The sequence below is a fragment of the Musa acuminata genome, chromosome BXJ3-7 (assembly GCF_036884655.1).
Source record: "Musa acuminata AAA Group cultivar baxijiao chromosome BXJ3-7, Cavendish_Baxijiao_AAA, whole genome shotgun sequence".
Lineage (NCBI taxonomy): Eukaryota > Viridiplantae > Streptophyta > Magnoliopsida > Zingiberales > Musaceae > Musa > Musa acuminata.
In genome coordinates this window covers 6178730-6199762 of record NC_088355.1, presented here as the reverse complement: position 1 = coordinate 6199762, position 21033 = coordinate 6178730, and the positions used below count along the sequence as shown (strand labels likewise).

At 41.8% G+C, this 21033-nt stretch overlaps 3 protein-coding genes and 1 long non-coding RNA gene across 6 annotated transcripts; 1 reads left to right on the top strand and 3 right to left on the bottom strand.

The window, feature by feature from the left end:
- Positions 1-545: 545 nt before the first annotated feature.
- Positions 546-3810, bottom strand: LOC135586440 (thylakoidal processing peptidase 1, chloroplastic-like). 2 transcript variants are annotated; one of them, XM_065160918.1, is made up of 7 exons: positions 2717-3810; positions 2270-2338; positions 2093-2161; positions 1894-1980; positions 1453-1520; positions 1152-1313; positions 546-909 (listed from the first exon to the last, which is right to left on the bottom strand). In XM_065160918.1, the coding sequence occupies exons 1-6, from the start codon at positions 3485-3487 to the stop codon at positions 1193-1195; spliced, it is 1185 nt and encodes a 394-aa protein (XP_065016990.1). In that variant the 5' UTR covers positions 3488-3810; the 3' UTR covers positions 546-909; positions 1152-1192. The 2 variants fall into 2 exon arrangements, 1 of the variants encoding a protein (XP_065016990.1); XR_010498335.1 differs by lacking the exon at positions 1453-1520 and having other exon boundaries at positions 2717-3788.
- A 1055-nt stretch (positions 3811-4865) lies between these two features.
- LOC108953387 (uncharacterized) lies at positions 4866-7441 on the bottom strand. The gene is made up of 2 exons (XR_010498122.1): positions 7288-7441; positions 4866-5154 (listed from the first exon to the last, which is right to left on the bottom strand). It is a non-coding gene; the product is annotated as an uncharacterized LOC108953387 (long non-coding RNA).
- Positions 7442-10749: 3308 nt separating this feature from the next.
- Positions 10750-12637, top strand: LOC135642529 (protein JINGUBANG-like). The gene has a single exon (XM_065158751.1). It carries the CDS (start codon positions 10872-10874, stop codon positions 12153-12155), a length of 1284 nt encoding a protein of 427 aa, XP_065014823.1. The 5' UTR covers positions 10750-10871; the 3' UTR covers positions 12156-12637.
- An 83-nt stretch (positions 12638-12720) lies between these two features.
- LOC135642407 (uncharacterized) lies at positions 12721-16245 on the bottom strand. 2 transcript variants are annotated; one of them, XM_065158539.1, is made up of 11 exons: positions 16022-16245; positions 15851-15917; positions 15639-15722; positions 15410-15526; positions 14738-15151; positions 14250-14644; positions 14062-14161; positions 13918-13977; positions 13753-13839; positions 13328-13456; positions 12721-13156 (listed from the first exon to the last, which is right to left on the bottom strand). In XM_065158539.1, exons 1-11 carry the CDS (start codon positions 16108-16110, stop codon positions 12851-12853), a joined length of 1848 nt encoding a protein of 615 aa, XP_065014611.1. In that variant the 5' UTR covers positions 16111-16245; the 3' UTR covers positions 12721-12850. The 2 variants fall into 2 exon arrangements, with proteins under 2 accessions (XP_065014611.1, XP_065014612.1); XM_065158540.1 differs by having other exon boundaries at positions 12945-13170.
- Positions 16246-21033: the final 4788 nt, after the last annotated feature.

Sequence of the window (21033 nt, the reverse complement as noted above, 5' to 3'; positions counted from 1 at the left end):
TCCGCAGAGTAGGTAGAATTGTCAATGCACCATCCCTTTGCTGCTGTTTCTTTAGCTACAATGGACTGTTTGTTTAAGCTCTACATGTAGACCTGTATTTGTACTAACAAGATGATGACAAAATGATACTTATGCAAGACGTAAATAAGGCATACAATAAGGTTAAGGTTGAAAGAAATTAGCACAACTGAGGTAAATAATCTGTCAACGCTAACACACAAGAATGATTCCAGTATCGATGGTTTGACTAAGGGTACTTTCTCCCAGTGTGATATAGACAATTTCACATAATAAACTTGAATTCCCATGACACACAGATCATTTCACAGTGTGGACTTTGAATGTGTCGATGACAAGCGCAAAGTGATCGCAGCATCGCATACAAACCTTGACGATCCCCAATACACGTAGAGAGTTCACAAGGATATTTTTTTCCCCCACCTATTGAGTACACTTTCCGTGAGCATGTTTCCCAAAGTTCATATTGCAGGTAATTGGGACATTGGAGCACTCATGATCGATCAATCATTTGCTGACATCAAAGATGCAAATATGACTGTTATGATCATTGCATGTTGCTTAAGCATGCCTCGGTACAAGTTATTTCATGCCTGGAAGGAGATCAACAGATAATAACAAATGAATTTGGTATTGCAGAAAGCCCCAACCTCAATTTAGTAGGTTGGTCGGAATCTTCATCTGGCTTTTTTACATTCCCATGGCAGCATCAAATGGTACAAAGAACATTAGGACTTCATCGGTCCAAAGCAGCTGTATGGCAGGTTCCTTGCATTTTGATTCCCCGCCTAAACCAAACTCCTAAAAGTTGACAGGATGCACAAAGACAAATAAATGGTTCCTGATCTAGAATGTAGATGAATTAAGTTTCAAGCAACCATTAGATGGATCCTGCAAAGCAAAAACGATCAATATTAAAGACTCCACCGCTACTTTGGTGGCTAAAGTAAAAACACATGATAATATGCCATAAAACAGTTCTGAATGATTGACAAATTATCCTATTAAAGGAACAGGCACAACAAATTCAACCAAAGTTGAACAGTGGTTGGAATTGTCCACGAATGGACAACCAAAAAAAAAAGGAAAAGAAGATAACAAAAAATAAGGGCAAGAACTCTTGGAAAATCCACCTTATCCATCCCATGAAGTCCTCCTTGCAGAAGAAGAAGCATCAAGAAACTCCCATCACATTCTGCATCATATTTGGTTCATAGATGGTGTCTGAGATTTTTGATGGAGGCCAGTAACGGAACACCGACCTTCCAAGTATGTTCTTTACTGGGAGAGGCCCCCTGAAACAACAAAATAATAGTTGTCAGGCTAAAGTAGTTCATAACTAATTTTAATGTACCATTGGCTTAGAAAACAGTGAATCAAAGCTTTTATATCAGCATCCAGAATTTGATGTTTCCAGTTATGTTTAGGACTCACCAGTCATGAGAGTCAAAGCTGTTATTACGATTATCTCCCAACACAAAGACACAACCTTCAGGCACAAACTGCATAAGAGCAGCCAACAGTCCGTATAGAATTCAGACGCAGTTTCTTAAGGAATCAATGTTAAAACAGATATTTTTAGCAAAAATGTATGTCGAGATCAAAATGTCAGATATCAGAAAACTGTGATATCATTGTTAAGCAATAAAGAATTTCTTAGGTTTACAGGAACTTATACATATCATGTAAGACATTAAGTATTAACATCACTTAAAGAACATATCCTACCATACATTTAAGTTCTCCTGAATCATGGAGTAATAAGAAGGCACTATATGACAGCACTATAATTTATACCAAAACCATGGTTCCCCAGGATGATAGAAATTTATTTCAATTTACGAAAAATCAAGAAAATCAGAACATATGTCATACCACTGGCTTCATTTCGTACTCAAGTGGCTCAAGAATGAACTCGTCATCCTGGATGCTACCATTCACCAATAGTTTACCATCATGGACCTGACATGAACGACAAGTACTAAGTCATCAGCAAATCATTTGGGTATAGAGAACAAATGTATCATACAAAAGCAAGAAAAATGGAACTAATACAACTAGAATATAAGCTTACTTCAACATAGTCGCCAGCCTTTGCCACAACTCTTTTGATGAAGACATCACTGGAACCAAACCCAAATTCCTGCATAAAGGAAAACCTCATTAGTTTTACTGTCACAAATCATCAGAACCACCATACTTGGTTCTGGTAAATATCTGACATATAACTAGAGTGCAAAACCAACCATACATGAAGGATTGAAGGAACTCTAAAGATCACAATGTCTGTGACTTCAGGTTCTCTAAACAGATAAGAAACCTGCAATTGTAACAAGCACAAAACAAATATTATCAAAATAAACTTAATTACAAAAGCCACAATTCATATGATACCAAATACTAACTTGTATAATCCTAAGAATTGAAGTTAGAAAGAGAGAATTATCAAAATAGTTTTCTTATAATTTCTCCCTGATACTATTGCGAATACAACTTAAAAATTTCATCCATATGAAACACAATCATCTGTCCCAATAAGGGTACAATCAATTTATATGATAATCAAAACCTCACAGATCACACTAAAACTAAATGCCCACAGACTGAATAGTTCTTGTACCATCAGATTCTGAAAAGGTCAAATCCAAAGTAACTATTAACTGAAATTTTACTTACAAAAGAGAGAATCAGTTCTTACCCTCTCAGCTAGAATTCGATCGCCAACATCAAATGTCGGAAACATTGATTTGGAAGGGATCGATCTCGGCTCTGCCAAGAACGATCCATACAGCAGCGGAACAGTCAACGCAGCAAGGAGCATCTTGGCGTCGTCTGAGCAAGAGCTCAGTAACCGCGAGACCCAGCTGTTCTTATCGCGGGAGAACATCATATCAAATTTACTGTCCAAACCTTTAGCCAGAGTCACCTTGGGGCCAGAAAAAGAACTTTCCTTTGCGTCTCTGATCGCATCCCCAGAAGGAGCCCTTCCTCCCTCATCCCTAGAAGGATTTGAAGAACTCGTTCCTCCCTTATCCATCGGGCCGAGCTCTCCCGAACCTGGCAGGAACTCGCTGCACGGAAACCACTTCGACGTCTGGAAGAACGGGATTAAAGACGACGGCTTCAAGCCCATTTTCGTCATGGACGAAACGCCGAAGGCGCCAAACCCGCCAGCCTTCGAACCGGAGCCGGACGCGATGGCAGATAGCAGGGCGGCAACCAGAGCAGATCCCTGGTCCTTCGCCACCGCGGGATCGGAAAGGGGAGCCTTGGGCCAGTCCTGGCGAGCGACGGATCGGAGGGGGAAGGCCGGCGAGTGGTCATGGTCGGGTCGTTGACCGGTGAAGAGGGCGAGGGGGCGGCCAGCGTCGTGGAAGAGCCGGCAGCTCCCCCCGCAGCGGACCCCGGCGGCGGTGGCGAGGTTCTGGGCGAGGTAACCGGAGAAGGAGACGGTGACGCGGATCGCCATAGTTGCAATCTCGGAAAACCGGCGGAGGATGGGATACACGGGGACGGAGGAGGAGCGCGAGGAGGAACAGATGCGGGAGATCAGAAAGCGGATCCCATTCCGGCGACGGAGGAAGCCGAACCGGGATCGAGAAAGGGGAATCGGAGGAGCTTAATCGACGGTTCTGGGTTCCGAGATCGCCGGAGATTGGAAAGCTGGGATTACGGGGAAGGAGAAGGATTGGGGACTAGGGTCAAAGAGTGTTGGCTTGGGGAGCTCCTCTGTGGGAGGAGCCCAAGAGGCGACCGACTGAAACGAGCACAGCGGAAGCGGAGTACGAAAGAGGCCGCAAAGTTCCTTGCTCAGGGGGTTTGTATAAGGATAGTAGAATTCTGAAAAGGGCTGAAAGTTGGCGATATTTACGAAATTACATATGCTACATGTCTAGTATTTGGGAAATAATAGAACACTCACGAGGGCCTTTTCTGGAAGTACAAGATAATTTGGTTGACCGGTATGGCCAAGTAGGTTGGTTCCTCGACGTTTCCTCTTTTCTGGAACCGTGATGGAACCGTGGAACAAGATAATTTAATCTTAATTTCCAATAGAAATTATATCGTGCATAACATTGCTAATAGTTAAGATTTTTATCAGCTAATAGGCAATTTCATGTACTCCAATTAGATTCACAAGGGTGCAAGCAATCTAATTAACTAGAATTGGGGGAAGACTGGTACTTAATTGAGAAGCAAATTACCCACCGTGGAAGATTGGGAGATTTAACTATAAAGAAACAAGACATCGAGGTGGGTGACATGTACACTTCTGGGGCGTGAGGTAAGCCCATGCGTCACAGAAGCACATACGGGAAAGCAAACCAAAAACAAATGTCTCCAGGTTTGACTTTTGGCCACTAAGAAAGCCGTCCACTATTTTGGTGAATGAATCATGTGGCAAAACCTTTCGGACCAATCATGTGTGTGCATATTTTTCTACAAAAGAAACATCGGTGACATGAAATAGATTCTCGAACGTGGATGGGATTCCGTCCCACTTAGCAGCCTTGCAATGTCATCCAACAACCTCTTCTCAAAATGATGAAAGAGGCTAGATATGTTGACACTTGGTAGTCTTGATTTGACCACAGCTTGGTCGGAGACCGGGGCACAGATCGGGTCTGACCCACTCAGATTAGTCTCACCCTCTCAGGTCAAGGATATAATGTCCTCTCCAGACTACATTGCCTTTGAATCTGAACCCAACAACTATATACCACAAGAAAATAAAATAAATAAAACATGACTTCTTAGTTGTGCTGTTTAATGCGACTTTGGAAGTTCTTCTCGACAACAGATATTGTAGAACACTAAAATACAATCCACAATATGATGTCAGACCAAACAAAAATGAGCAAGCATTTCGGAAGACAAGTGAAATATCCAGTGACAACTGCAATTTTTCTCTCATGTTCACAATTTCTCACTGGAGGTTTATCACGGGCAATTTCATATCGGTTCCACAAATCATAAACCTTGGGAGATTCAAACATCGATCAAAGGAGACCACCAAAAGTTTCTACTACTCTTACAGATACTTAACAGCAAGTGAAGAGTTTTCCTTACCATAGGTATGGAAAATCCAGTGAAGCTTTTAGCAACTCGGTGATAAGCCCTGATTCCTTCACGTCCCTGCTTCAGTCGAAAAAACATTAAAGTCATAGCTGTCAGACAACAACTCTAACACTTGAATTAAAAGAGACATAGCATATTTAATTTCCGATGCCAAAATAAGAAATCGGTATTACAATCTCGTTCACTTTATGCTTGATGCAATAAATAATAATTACAGACAAAATTTCACACACCTAAGGGATTGAACTCAATCTTCTAGGCATATCCAAGATCAAGAATTGAAACCTCTACTAGTTGAACTAAAGAAGACAGATGTACTGATACTAGTTTGCATTTAAGCTTCAACTCAAACAGACATTTTTGTGCAATTCATGACTAAATAGAACTGAAATATGATAAACTAACAAGTTGAATCCTCATCTGCAACTACTCATCACAAAGCATGACTAATCTTACATTGGGCTTTTGTGTTTTAAAGAAATTTGGAATGAGTTGATAATATCTACTAACAATTACGATGATAGAAAGCTATAACAATCGAGTTGAAAGATGCGTTGCTCAGGTCCATAAAGAAAAACAAAAATCATATTAATTTTACTTATATGGCATCTATAGAAGACACTATCATCTACTTATAGTAATTGACGTCCCATCATACTAATTTCTTCTCCACTACAGTTCTGATACAGAAGGTCCCTATTGCAGTTTAGTGTTAGACAGAGACCTCCTTGTTTACAATTAGCATATATTGTCATTTTATGTGGATGGGTTTACCAGAATTATAGCAACGACTTGCTGGTTACACGTGCAACTACATTTAGAAACTCAAATATATTTAGCTTGACTATTCCCAATTGTCACTATGTGGCCCCCACTTATTCAGATGACACAATAGGAAAACTCTCAAGCACCTAATACAATTCTGTCCCCAGTGATCTGAGATGGACCAGGCTTTGAAATAGTAACAGAACTTTTCATACAGAAAAATTTCTTCAGACAGAAGGAACCAATGCTATTTTATAACTATGACGAGAACATCAACTAGCATCATATGTAGATTTTTGTCCAAACTCTATAATTCTCAGATGATCTTCCAAATTTAGTTAAACGTACCCCACAAGACCTTGAAATACGAGGGACATTTTATGGATATAATGACACAAAGCATTGAGTTTTAAGAATATAAACAAATCTAGATAGATTTTAACTTATCAGATGGGTGAATCAATAATCAAGAGAATTTTCAGCCCTGACATACCATAAGAAACCAAAACTGCATATTTGTTAGTATAAGCTGTCACGAAAGATCTTGAATCTAAGTACTAAAAGCTCAGAACAACTATAATATAATAATGACATTCATTGATGAACCTAGATCTTTCTAACACTAGTTTTAAATTTCATGCTTTAGAAAGCTGTCATAAGTAGAGGATTCAAATAGATTCATGGATGGGGAATAAAAGAATACAAACAAAATATTATGTTGCTACCAATGCATTAAAAGCCTCTAATATCATGCATGTTAACTAGACTGCAGTTGGATTTTTTTCTATCAATTCTGTTGCAAACCCAAATAAGGAAAAAATACATAAGTCAAAGGTTTCATCTGCAAAACAATGTTAGCTAATAGGATCTATAGTACCATCACATTGACCAACTGCAATTGCTTCCAATGCACTACGTTTAGGTTCAAACAACATTAGCTGCCAGCAAGAAAAAAAGACTCTTACTAGCATGTAGAATTTATTTATCCTACTAAATTAGAATAATCTAATAGTGGAGTAAAAACAAATGTGATACTTTTGTGATCAAAAACTTTTTTTCCATTTTTTTCTTTATTTTGAACCTATCTCTGGATGCCAATTAGTTAGAAAATAATTAAGAAGCGAGGAAACCTACAATAACTTGAAACAATAGCACCATCCTTCTGCCTCGAACCAATACTCAGCCTCTTGCATCACCCATCTTTTCCGTTCCTCCCTATCATATCCCAAACCCAATTGTCTTGAATCAACCAAGAAACTCATCTTTGAGAAGAAACAGATCTAGTAGAGAGAAGAACTACAGAAAAAAGGATATGCAAACATCTATAAAATCATTTCCCAGTAATTTCGCATTATTAGCGGTGTGAGAAATCGATCAAAAGGAAAATTGAAGAAGACTATCCAGCGATCTGGCGACGAGATTTACCCTGAGAAAGCTCACAGCAGGCTCTCACGCTGGCCGACAGATGGGAGGTGAGGCAGGGACACTGTGTTTGAGGGATCCAACATCCACCAAGTAACATGCCCTCTTCAGGCTAAAATCTGAGCCATTCTTGACAGATTATGGAATGCCTCCTAGTTGAATCAGTCAAATATTATCATCGAGTCTGATTACCTTCAAGCAATCCTCATTTCTAATAGATCGAAGGCTATTCGCTAGCACCAAAGAAATATCTGTTCTGATGTTTTGAGGATCAAAGTTTTGTACTTTGAGAATGTGATCATCGTTATTAAATACTACTGCTCACGATCTTACTAAGCAAGCAGTACTTTTTTATTCTCCTCAAAGCTCTGAGGAGAATTCTCTGTTTTTGGGGACTGAGATCCCAATTGCTGCTCACATTATGCTCTATGGATAGTTGCTACATCTAAAGCTCTACCGAGGATTGTCAAGAGTATTCTATAAAATTTATTATAATGATCGGACATCGATTTGAGTCTGACAACATGAAATCCATGGAAATCCCTGACAGGGCCCAAAAGTTTCTTGTACAAGCCAACTTTTTTAGTGTCTTCATGTTGCTGGTGTAAACTGGGCCACAAAGGTTCCTCTTGATGGGACTGGCAACAAATAGCAGATAAGGAAAAGGGCGCAGGCGAATTTTCCTGTGGGGAAAACTGGAAGCGACCTCCTGATTCAAGGGGCTGCTTCACCTCGCCGCATTGCACCGAAGAAAGCCTGTGGGCTGGCACAACTATGACCCCCTGTTTTGAAGGTGAGAACTTGCTATAAGACCACAGGCATTGTCTTGATTCTCCACATCTCCATTACAGCCATTAGCTTCCTTCACATACTACTTCAAACAGCGTTCTCTTCTTCTTCTTCTTCTTGGTTCTGTATCAGTCAATTATAGATGCCAAGCGTGGTAGAGATCTGCTCTGCAGAGCTAGAAAGGCTTTGCAGAAGGTGCAGCTCAATCTTGTATGCCGATAGCTCGAGCCCAAGCGACCAAGGGAGCAAAGCAAAGAAAAGGGAAGAGCCTTCCCTTGTTGTAAGCCAAGCCAAATCACACCAACCACAACAAGGCATTGGGACAGAGGCTGCCCTGTCCATTTTAGTAGATTGCTTTGGCCTTTAGATGATTGTTCATCAACACAGAAATCCTATGCTGTACTACTAAAACATATTTTGAGCTATTTTAATTCATCTGCATCATACTAAATATATATTTTCAGCTATTGATCGTTTGAGAATACACAGTGTATCTCTCCCTGTCTGACAAAACATCTGAGAGGGGAAGGCATTGACAAAATAGTAATTGGGACAACGAAGACAGTGATTTGAATCCATTGCCACTTGGTTGTTCCTGAGGTTGGATAAGGAAAGAAAGAAGGGGCCTTTGGTGTGGATGATAGGAGCAGTAATTACATCTCTCTCATTTCTCGCAATTGAGATGTCCTGTTAAATCCCCCAGTCACAATCAGGGCCACAATAAGTCGCATCTCAAGCTGACTTTTACCCACTGCTAAGTAGGGAGCAACTCAGGATAAGAGCAAGCTAGAGTGATGTCCTTAAAGGTTCCATCATGCAGATAATGGAACTCAGCATTACCTGTTGACTTTTAGCCTCAGCTGAGCTGAGAAACTTCCTTGCATATTGCATTTCTTTTGGGAAAGAGAAGATAAAAGCAGTGGCGTCTTCCTCCTGCAAATGCCGATCCCTTTGTTCTTGTTGAGGCGATTGTACGAGGCATCCATAGCGGTCCAAATGACAAATCCAATTCTATTTTCATGGAGACTGATGCTATGATAAGCATCAAAGCCTTGCATACTCAAATTAACCTTGTAGATTTGCACGACAAGAAAGGTGATGATATCCTTCTTCAAAAGCTCATAAAAATATCACCCAATCATTACAAACATCAGAAATGGCCTCCATTGACTTTTGGACTTTTATTTTAGTTTAGCATCATACAGATTGGAAAAGACGAGGCGCACTTTACAGCCAATCTGGACTGTCGCATGATGTGCTTGATATCTGAATGAGTTTTTGATGTGGCCTGCAAATAAGGACTTGCTTCAAAGAGGACACGCAGCTCCTCGATCATTTCAGCGGGTTATGTCACCTTGAAAGCAGTTGATTGCTTGAAGTAAAGAGAGTGGCCATACTTTCAGGCACAGCTGTCTATGTTGGCGTCCCTGTCGTTAAGAGAAGATAGCAAATGTAATACAAATCTACGATTCAGTCAATGTACTACTGCAACATCAAATGTGGCTTTTGTTGTTTCTCACTGTTGCTACAATGCTTCCTTTTTCAATGCTGTCGTAAATGATTCAAGGGGACGGTGGTCAAGAAAGGGAACTCGTCGACTTGATTGAAAGAAAATCCATGCATGTTGCTGAAATGGTATGTCGAAGCTTGAGAGAGAGAGGCGTTGATTCATTGTTGCTTGCTCGAACTTTATCCATGATTGCAAGAAAAGTAACACGAGGTATTGGCCACTACTGCCTTATACGTATAATATGGTTTAGGATACGTATTGTTAAGAAAAATTATAGCGAGCATCTCAATCAATTGGTCCAAATTCAAAAGCGTCGAATGTCCGAAATGGCTCCGAGATGAAAGTGTCGAGCTTCCGATATGTCGTTTGCACTAAGACCAATATTGAAAAAAGTTTTTCGATCAAATCATTCTGATACTCAAGTTAGTCATTGAGGTCATTAATGAAAATAATTTTTTCCTAAAAATTAGCCTCCTAGCGTAGCATCGGAGATCACCTTTTATACATAACATTGGAGGAGATAATTTATAACTACTCCAACATCCACCTCTTAGCGTTTTGTTCTCGTGGGCGATTGAGGGAGATAGGTCTGAATAATATATCTTAGACTATTATCCATGCAAGCAAATAGGCGATGACAACATGAATCTTTTTTCTTCCGCGTTAACTTCCATATGGTGCTTATGTATCGAATGATGATTAATTGTTAATATGCCTCTTATCGTCCTCCCGATATTAATCTTAGTGTAAGCGATACCTCGAAAGCTTATCACTTTCACGTTGGAGTCACTTCCGAGCCGCATCGAAGCCACTTCGGACACTTATATTTTCAGGTTTACATCATATTGGGTTGACTACGATATTGATGACAATTTTCCCTAACACGTATAATGTTTTATTTGAGAAGTATATATATATATATATATATATATATATTGTTGATCACGAACTAAGTCAAGCAAGATAGGTATAAGAAACTGTTGTAGAACCGGCTAATGGGAATGGCTCTTGTGCCGCAACAGTCGACCCATCTCCACAAGTCAACATCCTCTTCTCTTACGTGTTCACTTCCCACGCCTTCCGGCCCTCAATTTACTTTCCGTACACGTGGCTTGATACTTTGGCCTTCATATAATTTACGCCAACCCAATTGATTCGACCACATGTCTCGGAGACCTCTTTCGTCTCTGCTGCTGCGGCTGCTGCTGCTGCTTCAGTGTCTTCGCTTTGCCACCTTTCGGTTCTGTTTGCGTCAAACAAGTTGCTCTAAATCTGCATCATCCAATCCATGGGGGCTCGAAAGGAAGCTACTTGTATCCCGTCGTTCTCCACCAAACTCCTCCACCTCCTACACTCCGACGCCATTGTCCCGTCGGAGGAAGAGCTCCGCTGGGTCGGAAGTGACGCCGCCGCCTGCTACGTAACGAGACCCTGGACATCGTCTTACAATATCTCTCTGTGGAACCCTGCGGCCGCCTCCCCGTTAGTCGGGTCCCCATGGACGAAGCAGCTTCGCGCCGATCCCCACGTCACTGGTCTTGTGGGCTCCCTCGTCCGCCGGGAGGGCCACGTCTACTCCCTCGCCGCCGCCGGGGGCCTCCTCTATACCGGATCGGAGAGCCGGAACATCCGGGTTTGGAAAGGCCGGCAAGAATTATCTAGCTTCAGGTCCAGCAGCGGCTTCGTCAAGGCCATAGTCGTCGCTGGGGACAGAATCTTCACTAGCCACCAAGACGGCAAGATCCGGGTCTGGAGGAGCTCCTCAAAGGATCCCTCGGTCCATAAGCGAGTCATGACTCTCCCTACTCTTGGGGACTTTCTTAGGAGCTCCATGAACCCGTCCAGATACGTGGAACAGAGGCGGCACCACAGCTCCCTTTGGCTCCGCCATTTAGACACCATCTCGTGCCTCAGCCTCGACGAGGACGCCGGGGTGCTCTACTCCGGCTCCTGGGACAAGACCGTCAAGGTGTGGCGGATATCGGACTGCAAATGCCTCGAATCCTTCAACGCGCACGATGACGCCGTCAACGCAGTGGCCACCGGGTTCGACGGCTTGGTGTTCACAGGGTCGGCGGATGGGACGGTGAAGGCATGGCGGCGGGAGGTAGCCGCGGGGGTAAAAGACGGCATCGGTGGCGCCACCAGGCACGTCTCTGCTCAGACGCTGCTCCAACAGGAGGGTGCAGTGACCGCCTTGGCGGTGGTGGCAGCGGTGGGGACCGTGTACTGCGGGTCGTCGGACGGGGTGGTGCTCTACTGGCAGCGGGAGGGGGGCGGAGGGCCACTCGCGCGCGGCGGGGCGCTGCGCGGCCACGGGATGGCGGTGTTGTGTCTCGCCGCCGCTGGGACCATTCTGGCCAGCGGATCGGCGGACAGGACCATCCGAGTGTGGCGGAGGGAGGAGGGAGGCGGTGCGCACGTGGTCGTAGCCACCCTCGTCGGCCACGCGGCGCCCATCAAGTGCGTGGCTGTGGAGGCGGATGCGGAGGAGGACCGGGGTGATAGGCGACAGTACGTGGTGTACAGCGGGAGCTTGGACAATTCGGTGAAGATATGGCGGGTGGGTTAGTGGGAGCGGCTGCCGGAGGCGGCACGGAGCACGCCACGGCACGCGCGGTCGGCGCCGTCTTTGCACGTGTGCGGCGGTGCGGGCGCCATGACAAACTGATCTCTCCGGTCCTCGGGCGTGCCTTAGCTAAGCACGTGTGGCATATGCAGCAAGGTGACGATACCACTCTCTATTAAGGTAATGTTTCCGTTCCCCACGTTCTCTCCCATGAACGTTCTCCTCCTATCTAGCTATCTCTGTGGGCCCCGCGTAAAAGCTGAAGTCACCGTGAGAGGCCCGCGAGGTCAGATAGGACGGGAAAGTTGTGGGTCACCAATTCTGGGCGTGTCTTAATTATAAAATTCTATAATGTCAAAATCATATATATATATATATATATTCGTAATTATATATGTTTTCGCGGTAGTCATTTTATAAATCATACATAAACAGCTGAAAGGGTAGATAGGTATTTTAAGAAAAATAATAATGAATTTATGACTCATAAAGAAAAAAGAAAGAAAGAAAAAAAGAAATGCATGCAGACGGAAGCTAGCAAGATGGCTTCATATTACATAACCAAATTTCCACCAGGTTGAATTGAATTCTGTAGAGGATATACAACACGACGTCTTGCCTCTATACACAGTAAATAATGGCCTTGAACAAAGAAGGGAAAACAAAAATGAACCAAATCACCTCTCTTCACGTCCTAATTAAGCAAATGCAAGTTCTTTTGACAGAAGAAATCTGAAACTAAAGTTATGAGGCTCCCAGTCAATGATCTTTCCTGACCTGGCTTGTGGGAACCCTTGCATGGATTTCCTGAGTGTCTCACAAAGATGATGGTGAACCATGTCAAGCAGTGCCTGTGAGCTTAGCTTCATGTCCTTGGCGTACATGTCCACAACCTTGGGCATGACGATCTTGTGTTCCTTCCGAATCCTCACGGTGGCACGAATGAACTCCTCTTTTGCAGCTTCCAGCTGCTGATACAGTCTCTTGGGGGTGTACACTCGGACCTAAAGAACAGCATCTGTTAGGAAGATTAATGCAGATGTTTTCATCTTTTATTTGGATTTCTTAGAACTCATGATCATGGAGGTGAAAGCTTAAACGTTCACAAAAGAGAAGCGGAAAATAGTGGCTTAAATTACAGTAAACAAGCTCTGATGGATCATGATGAAGTTTACCGCAGGATCAGAATGGTTTCCTGAGCAAAGTGCAAAATGAAGAAGAGGTTCTTGTTGCTCGATGGTGTATCCTTGCCAGCGATCTCCAGCCTTGTTTCTTAACCTTGGGAACAGCAACGATTGAAGCCACTGCATGTACATGTATCCAAAGTTTTGATCAGGAGAACTCTTCATAATCCTATTGCAATGCTGAAGTCACTTTTAAGAACTTCCTCAGAGTGACTGTGGATTTACTCTGAATAAAGTCCACAATTTTTGAATAGGTACTCAGCAAAATAAAGTTTTCTGAACAAAGTCTACACTTTTTTTGAATGATTTTTCAACGTAAAATCAAGATTATTTGTCATAAAACATTCCATTTCTGTCGGCATTTGAACAACATTGCAGAAATAATGTTCATCTAATATGAAACTTTGAAGAACTACCTGAGCAGGGCAATGTGTGCGGCAAGAAAGAATAGAACCCTGTATGATGGCAGCATTTACTGAGCCACCACCGATGTTACAGCTTGCCTACATCAAAGAAATAAAATGCAGGTTATTCTCAGAGAATTGAACTAGTTTTGACATGATCAATGTCACTATGTTTACCTTGATGAGCAGTGATGCCTTCTTCACATTGTTCTGTGGAATCCCATATTCTACATATGCCTGTGCAAACAGCGTAGACATCACTTTCAGGTGACTCAGATCAATCATAAGCTTAACATAGATGTGCCAAAGTATTGTGTTTACATGCATCATCAAGGCATTATGTATGTTTATCCAAAACGCAAGCTTCTCCTCGTGCTTCATCTTCCTTGGATTGACCTTTCGCAGTCGCTGAAGAATTGACCTGCAAATTTCAGAATCGTAGTGATCAGAATTAATCTAAAGGAACATGCTTTTGATCGAAACAATTATCAACTGGCAACATCACCTACTTGTAGTTTTGTAGCATGTCTTCCACATCTTTCACCCTCTGAGGGTCCCTGCTGATCGAAGGAACCTCAACCATGGAAGCATACGGTCCGCTGAATTCTCTTAGTCCTTCGACTTGGAAAGGATGAATCAAGCGAGAGTAGTCAAGAAGAGGTTCTCTTCTATGGATGGGAGTGTCAAGAACAGAAAGCTCAGTGATTGATGAGAGGGATGAAACAGGAGACGATGGAGGGCCATGGCAAACCAAAGGAGGCTCTGCAAGTCTGCAATATATGGCACACATGCATCTCACCATGTCTTCTGAGAGCTTATTGGGGGTTTCCGGGACATGATCAGCTATATTAGCACCGAGATAGTCCGCTAGGCTGATCACACTCGAAGCATGATTCTTCTCTTCCTGCCCAACAACACAATTCGATTCATAAGCTGAAGGAAAAAGAACTCCTTGATCCAGTGATGAACAGAGCTTGCAACGTAGATGTGTTCTTGCCTTGGGAAATGCCAGGGGTTGAGAATGGCTGGAGCGAAGAGCTCTCGCAATGCTCTCTTCCGTAGGTGATATTCTCGCGGAACGAGTTGCTCGTTGCGAGACCGAGGAATGACCGAGTCGAACGTCTGCACCAGCATTCTTCTCCTTGCAGATGGATTCATAGGCTTCACGTATCTGATGAAACTGAGCTCCTGGCCCTTCTTTCTCAGATGAGGCTTCCTGTGTTGAATCGTCATCATCTTGAAACATCTCCGACTGGGAACTCTGTGGCATCGTCTCTTTGTGTGCACTATCAGCAGACAACGGAGCAATTTGGTGGCTGAAAGCTTTTCGATAGAGTGACAGTAGATACTGCTCCAGGTACATGACCTCCAACTCCAACAATGCAATCTCCCTTATCAGCTCTTTGGTAGTCTGCTATCACATTACAGTTTCAGCAAATTGAACATCACAGAATGAGAGATATGCATCTGCCAGAATGCACAAAATACAAAGAATGAACTGACAATGAAGTGCAATCAGAAATCACTGCGCAACACTGTAAGAGTAGATGCTACTCCAGTGATCTCTCTCTGAATCATTGATCAAAATCAAAATGGGAGTCTGAAACCAAACGCCACATCCATCAAGAAACAACAGTTCAAGATAACAGTGAGAGGAGAAGAGAGCCACCTTTGGCATCCAAGTATCATTGGAACAGAGAACTGCAGATGAGCTACATCCCAATGCTTTTTCTAGTGCACATCGCGTTTTGAATTGACCCAACAGCCGCTTCTCAAGCTGCAGAATCTGCTGAACGCCAACACAGTAAGAATATACCAAACGAAGAAGCTAAGGAGAACATGATTCAGCTGCCGAGTGTCAATGGAGGAGGCTATCAAACCACTGCCACTTCACATACCTCTTGCTTCAATGAGTGTTGGACCTCAGCGTCCGGTAATGATCTCTTCTTGATTCCAATGTAGTCCTTAGTCTTTCCCATATCCTTGCAACCATAACAAATCTAGCATAAATGGATCTGAGAAAAGAACGACTACAGAACTACACAACCATGTCAAGAACACAAAAGTTCAGCAAATTGCAAGACTCTGAAATGATCAAAATGAGATTTACCAGCTTAGAACAAAGTTGTTTAGGTGATGAACCGAATTTATCTTCCCTGCCTGTGTTGTCGGAATCACTGCCATGATAAACCAGAGGTACAAATGTAAAACACTTTGCATCAAACATCAAGAATCAGCAGCTCGACAGCTGAGTGATAGTGTAGAAGAAGAGATCAGCTACCTCTTGGATCGCTTGTGCGTCGAAGAAGACCTGTGAGTGTGGCATTTCACACCCTGAACTCGGATCACACGCCTTTCCTCAAATTCCATTTGCAGATGTAGGCGTCAATTAGCAGCCACTGAGAGTGTCACCCAAACCTTTTCGGTGCGGATGTAAAGGGAAGACAGCACTCAACTGGCAGGACCCACTGTGTGACAGAGAAACAAAATGTGGGCATAAGCAACACTGTTCACGGGAAGATTAACTCGGATCACCATCCAATGACCTGTGGGGAAGAGAAAGATCCCGTGCTGGTTGGAACAGTGGACAGTCAAATGGGGTTTCAGAGCTGAGATATCATATCTCTTCTCATCCACAGCCTCATTCTTTCCCATTTTGCAAAGCAGCAGCAACAAGACCTCCCAACCAACAAGACTGTAGAATTCCAGTTGCTTGAGGGTAGTTTACAGACCACACACGACCAAAAGATGGCTAAACCTTTTCACTTCGTTTCCAAGATGCGAGAGGAATGATGAAATGGTGGCCCCTGAAGTCCATGCCCACATAGTTACCACCATAAACAATGACAAACGCTAGCTGGTTTAACCCTGGAGAAGATGAAGATGCCTGTTTTGTCCTCAGCCCCAAGCTTTTTAACGCTTGTCGAGGAATCGGTTGTTCTTACATGCAATGGCCTTTTGCAGTACACATGGAAGAGAAGATGTGGGGAAAGGGGTAAGCAAACCACAACCTCTTTTCCTTTTATTGACCTCATCATAAAGCTTATCCTTTATGCAAGTAGTGTTGAGAGTGAGCAAAGAAGCAACAAAGGAGCCTCCTGCATGCCACCACTTGAGTTTGTATCTTTGTATCTTTGAATCTTTGCATGTACATATGCAGTATTCTGGGTAAGCCAAAAGCATGAAGAGACATTGCAATCATGGGACCAAACCAAACTCACATTGCAGGTTAATGTTTCAAAAGATGGACAATGTAAAGTATCATAAATGTATGTAACTTCTTCCTCCCAGTGTAATGCAAATATTTAGGCTAAATTCAGATTGCATCTGTTGGTATGATTAGATTCATCTCTGCATAATTAGTGCTTTGGCATAGCAATTATTCAGTAAACAATGCTGTAATTTAGATGAATAATGGCCTAAAATTTCCACTCTAAGATAAATTCAAGGCCAGGAAACTGTATTCAAGACTTGTTTTCATGGATTCAAGCTCTACACCTGCTTCTGATAGTTACTTATCTTTCATGTTCAAGACACATGGAAAGAGTAGAACAGCATTGGTTTTCCCTCATGCAACTCTCTGTAGTTGAGTTCTTTAAGAGTCAGATCCAAAGTGATGCTGCCAGTTTTACTTAGACAATGATCTCCAACCTCTGCTTGGCTTTCTCCTGGCAGGTCAAAAGACAACAGAATCTCAAATCCTCTTTCTCCAAAGCACAAAAGAAAGAGTTCAATCTTTTATATTTCTTTTCTCTTTCTGAAAAATCAACACAAATAGTTTGGAGTGAGCTGACATAGCTCAGAAACTATGATATTATCTCCTGATCCATAATACTACTCTCCTGACAAAGGAGATTACTATGATATTAAGTATTTAATCTCCAGATAATATGTTGATGAAAAATGCAAAGAAATTTTCTTATTCCACAGAAATGAAAGAGATAATAATTCTGAAACTTCAAAGAACCTTCTGCTTTTAAAAGGCGAATCAACACGCGCGACTTAAGCCAGACTTTAACTAAAGATCAAAAGGAAAGAGAGAGAAAACAGCATAAAATACTGGAACAAACACCACCTGCACAACACACACACACACAGCGGGAATCAGGGTGAATGGCCTCTCCCAAGTGCGTGACAAAAGCCTTTGTTTCTCTCTCCAAGGGACTCGTTCTGGATTCGAGTCTAGCTAAAGGAAGCACAAGCCTTTAGAATTGCGCAGGGAAAGAAGAAGACATCCGGCAAAAGCCATGTTTCCATCGCCTTTACGCCAAAAACAGGAGCTAAATCATAAAGCAAAGGCATGCATGCCCAATTCCCAGTGTTAAGATTTCGTAAAGCACAAAAGACACCACTGACAATATGTCAAATGCAGAATTGCTTTCAGTTAGAGCACTGCTTTCTACCTTCTTCAGTCGGCCTGATGAGAAGTTACATGAAGTTGCAGTGCATTCTTTGTTGCTCGAACTGACTATGAAAATACAATGCAGCAGAATTAGATTTACAGTTCAGAAAACAAATTGTATTATGCAGAATTCTCTCAAATTTTAAAGATGATGTGAGGAATATATATTAACTTGGAAATCAGCCATCAAAGAAAGGAATAAGAACATGGCTAGCATTGGCTGCTGTGCCATCTAAATCTGCTGAGCCTGAAGCTGAGAAATGGTTACCTTGTGATCTTTTTTGCTCACCCCTTTTTCTTTTCTGCTGATGCTTTATGGCTTTAAGCGTGTCTTCGGGTTTCTGTCAAAGGTGGTCAAACTTTACACATCTTACCGGCATCTCCTACCAACATTTCAATGGTACGAGGAGACTGGAAATGTTGCCAAATATATATATTTCACAAATAAAAAAATAAGAAAAAAATATGACGGCGAATTGGATCGATCCGATTGATTCATGTTAGAACAAACGAGAATCAAACATAAAATTTAACGAGGATCGAAGAAAAAAATCACTTGTTCTCTCTATCTCAGAATAATTTTTTATAGATAAATTCCTTATTATAAATGTAATTATGGAAAAGAAAATAATACATATGATATTTGTAATAAAATTTTCCCAGAGTAGGTGTTGATCTTTCATATGACTATAGACAAAGACACATACCTAATGCAAGATGGTAATTAGATTGCAAGGAAAAATGAAGGGAAAATAATAATAAAATTTCCACTGAATTGTTTTACATAATACATAAACAAAAAGTTATTTAGAGTGTAGAAAAAGGTAAAATATTTTCTGTTCTTTTCCTTTTCTTGTGCTCGATATGTAGAAAAATAGGAAAAAGAGGAAGATACGTCGAGAAACAACAATTTTGAGTTTTTTCTTTTTTTTTGTGAGAACAAAAAAGCTAACTTATGGTAAAAGTACAAAATATACTCTAAGATTTTTTGTTTCCCTACAAACAAACATTGGAAAAGAATTCTTTTCAAGTGAGAACCTTTTCCATGCCACATAGATAGATAGATAGAGAGAGAGAGAGAGAGAGAGAGAGAGAGAGAGAGAGAGAGAAAATAGTTTTCCCTTGAGTGAATCTCTAGAAAAATTGATGATAAAAGCCTTAACCACATCTTATCCAAGGAGAAGTAATACCACAACCAAAGCACAATAAGGTGGCTCATCAACCAAACACTGTAGTAAAAAGCTTTCAATTTACATAGCCATATCTATTCATTGATAAAAGATGGCTACACAACACAGCTTAGGTTGTGGTACATGAAACATCAAAACAAAGCTGGCGATCTGTGGACATTACAATAGCTCCACATGGGTCGAGCCAAAATGGAAATGTGCCATGTCTCACAAGCTTCACTGAAGCCAAAGCCACATGCATTCCAAGCTCAATCAAGAAGACAAGCCTGTCTCAAGTCAACACAGGCAGCCTTATCTGTAAGAACTGAGCTTTCTGTATCTTTGCAGAAACTGCACAAGAGAAGATGAAGTTGATTGGTGAGCTTAAGGTTTATCTTGCAAACAAGATGAAGTTGAGGTGGAATGGAATACTCTTTGTCACTTGTGTCAAGCCCATATGACTGGGACACTCTTTACCCACCAAACAACAAGTATACAAGCTGACTGGGTTGGACATAAATTAGGCCAAATTTGTGAACTAGTAAGAAATGTTTTGAGTGATTAACCTAAAGTTAATTACTTGGCAAAAAGAAGGAGCTAAAAAAAGGACTATGGACACAACACCTTTAAGTTCACTTTTTCATGTGTAGAGGCTGTTGATATGTCTTGATCTCTAGAGACCATAGTTTTCAAGTCTTGGAACATGGCAAGGTATGGTGTGGGTAATAAATAGGTTGGTCCACCATCTTGGTGATGATATATGTATTGGATAGCTTATAGTAAGTAGTCACTACAATAATTCATATGTTTTGTCTTCTCTGTTTCTATTTTTCCAATAATTCATCTTGGGCTAAAATCTTTCTTTTCTTCAGTTTGATGAAAGACTTGTCTAAAAGGAGAGGTTTGAGCTCTTCACATGCTTCCAGCCAAACCTCATCCTCCATCTTTGCAAGGGATAAACCAGCAGCAGAGGAAAAGCTCCAAAACTTGAATGCTGCCTGCAAGCTGACAAGACTATCCCACAGTAGCAGTCCATCTGACGGAGAAGGATGAACCTGAAGAGGTAGGTGGAGCGCAGTGAACACATATGAGTTCTTTGTCTCCGACTCATATAGGATTTCATCTTCTTTCCATTCAATAGAAACAATGAATCATGCAACAGAGAATTCGCTTCATCAACCGAGCTGTTGTTTCTGCATACAAAAATGTGGGCTCATAATATTCCAACCAGGGACGAGCTTCTGTCCTCGTGCTTCCTCTCGGATCATGACTGACTCATAAAGAACTTGGTCTTTGATCTATATGAACCAAACTCCCTTTATCTTTTCCCTCTTCAATTTTCTTTGGAAGAATCATTTCACAGATCCATTGTCACAGAGATATGGTCCACAACATGATAGCTAAGCTCCAAAACAATGCAATAGCAAAGCTGAAGGAGAGGACACTTTTTGGTATCATTTGACAACAGTTTGCCTCTCTTTTGTGCTTTTGCTTTCTCTTTTCCAGTCATGGCAGTCCACCCCCCATATAGCCAGAGTACTATAAAATGAGTCTTAACAGTCTAATTATGCAATCAAGAGAAGCAGCTTGTTTTGTGTCTGAAATCATCTAAATGAGCTATTGAAGAAGGCATTATAATATACTTACTTCTACATCCATTGTCACACTACTAATTAAACAGCTATGATCTAGAGGAGCAGGTATTTTTTATTTTAGTACAGT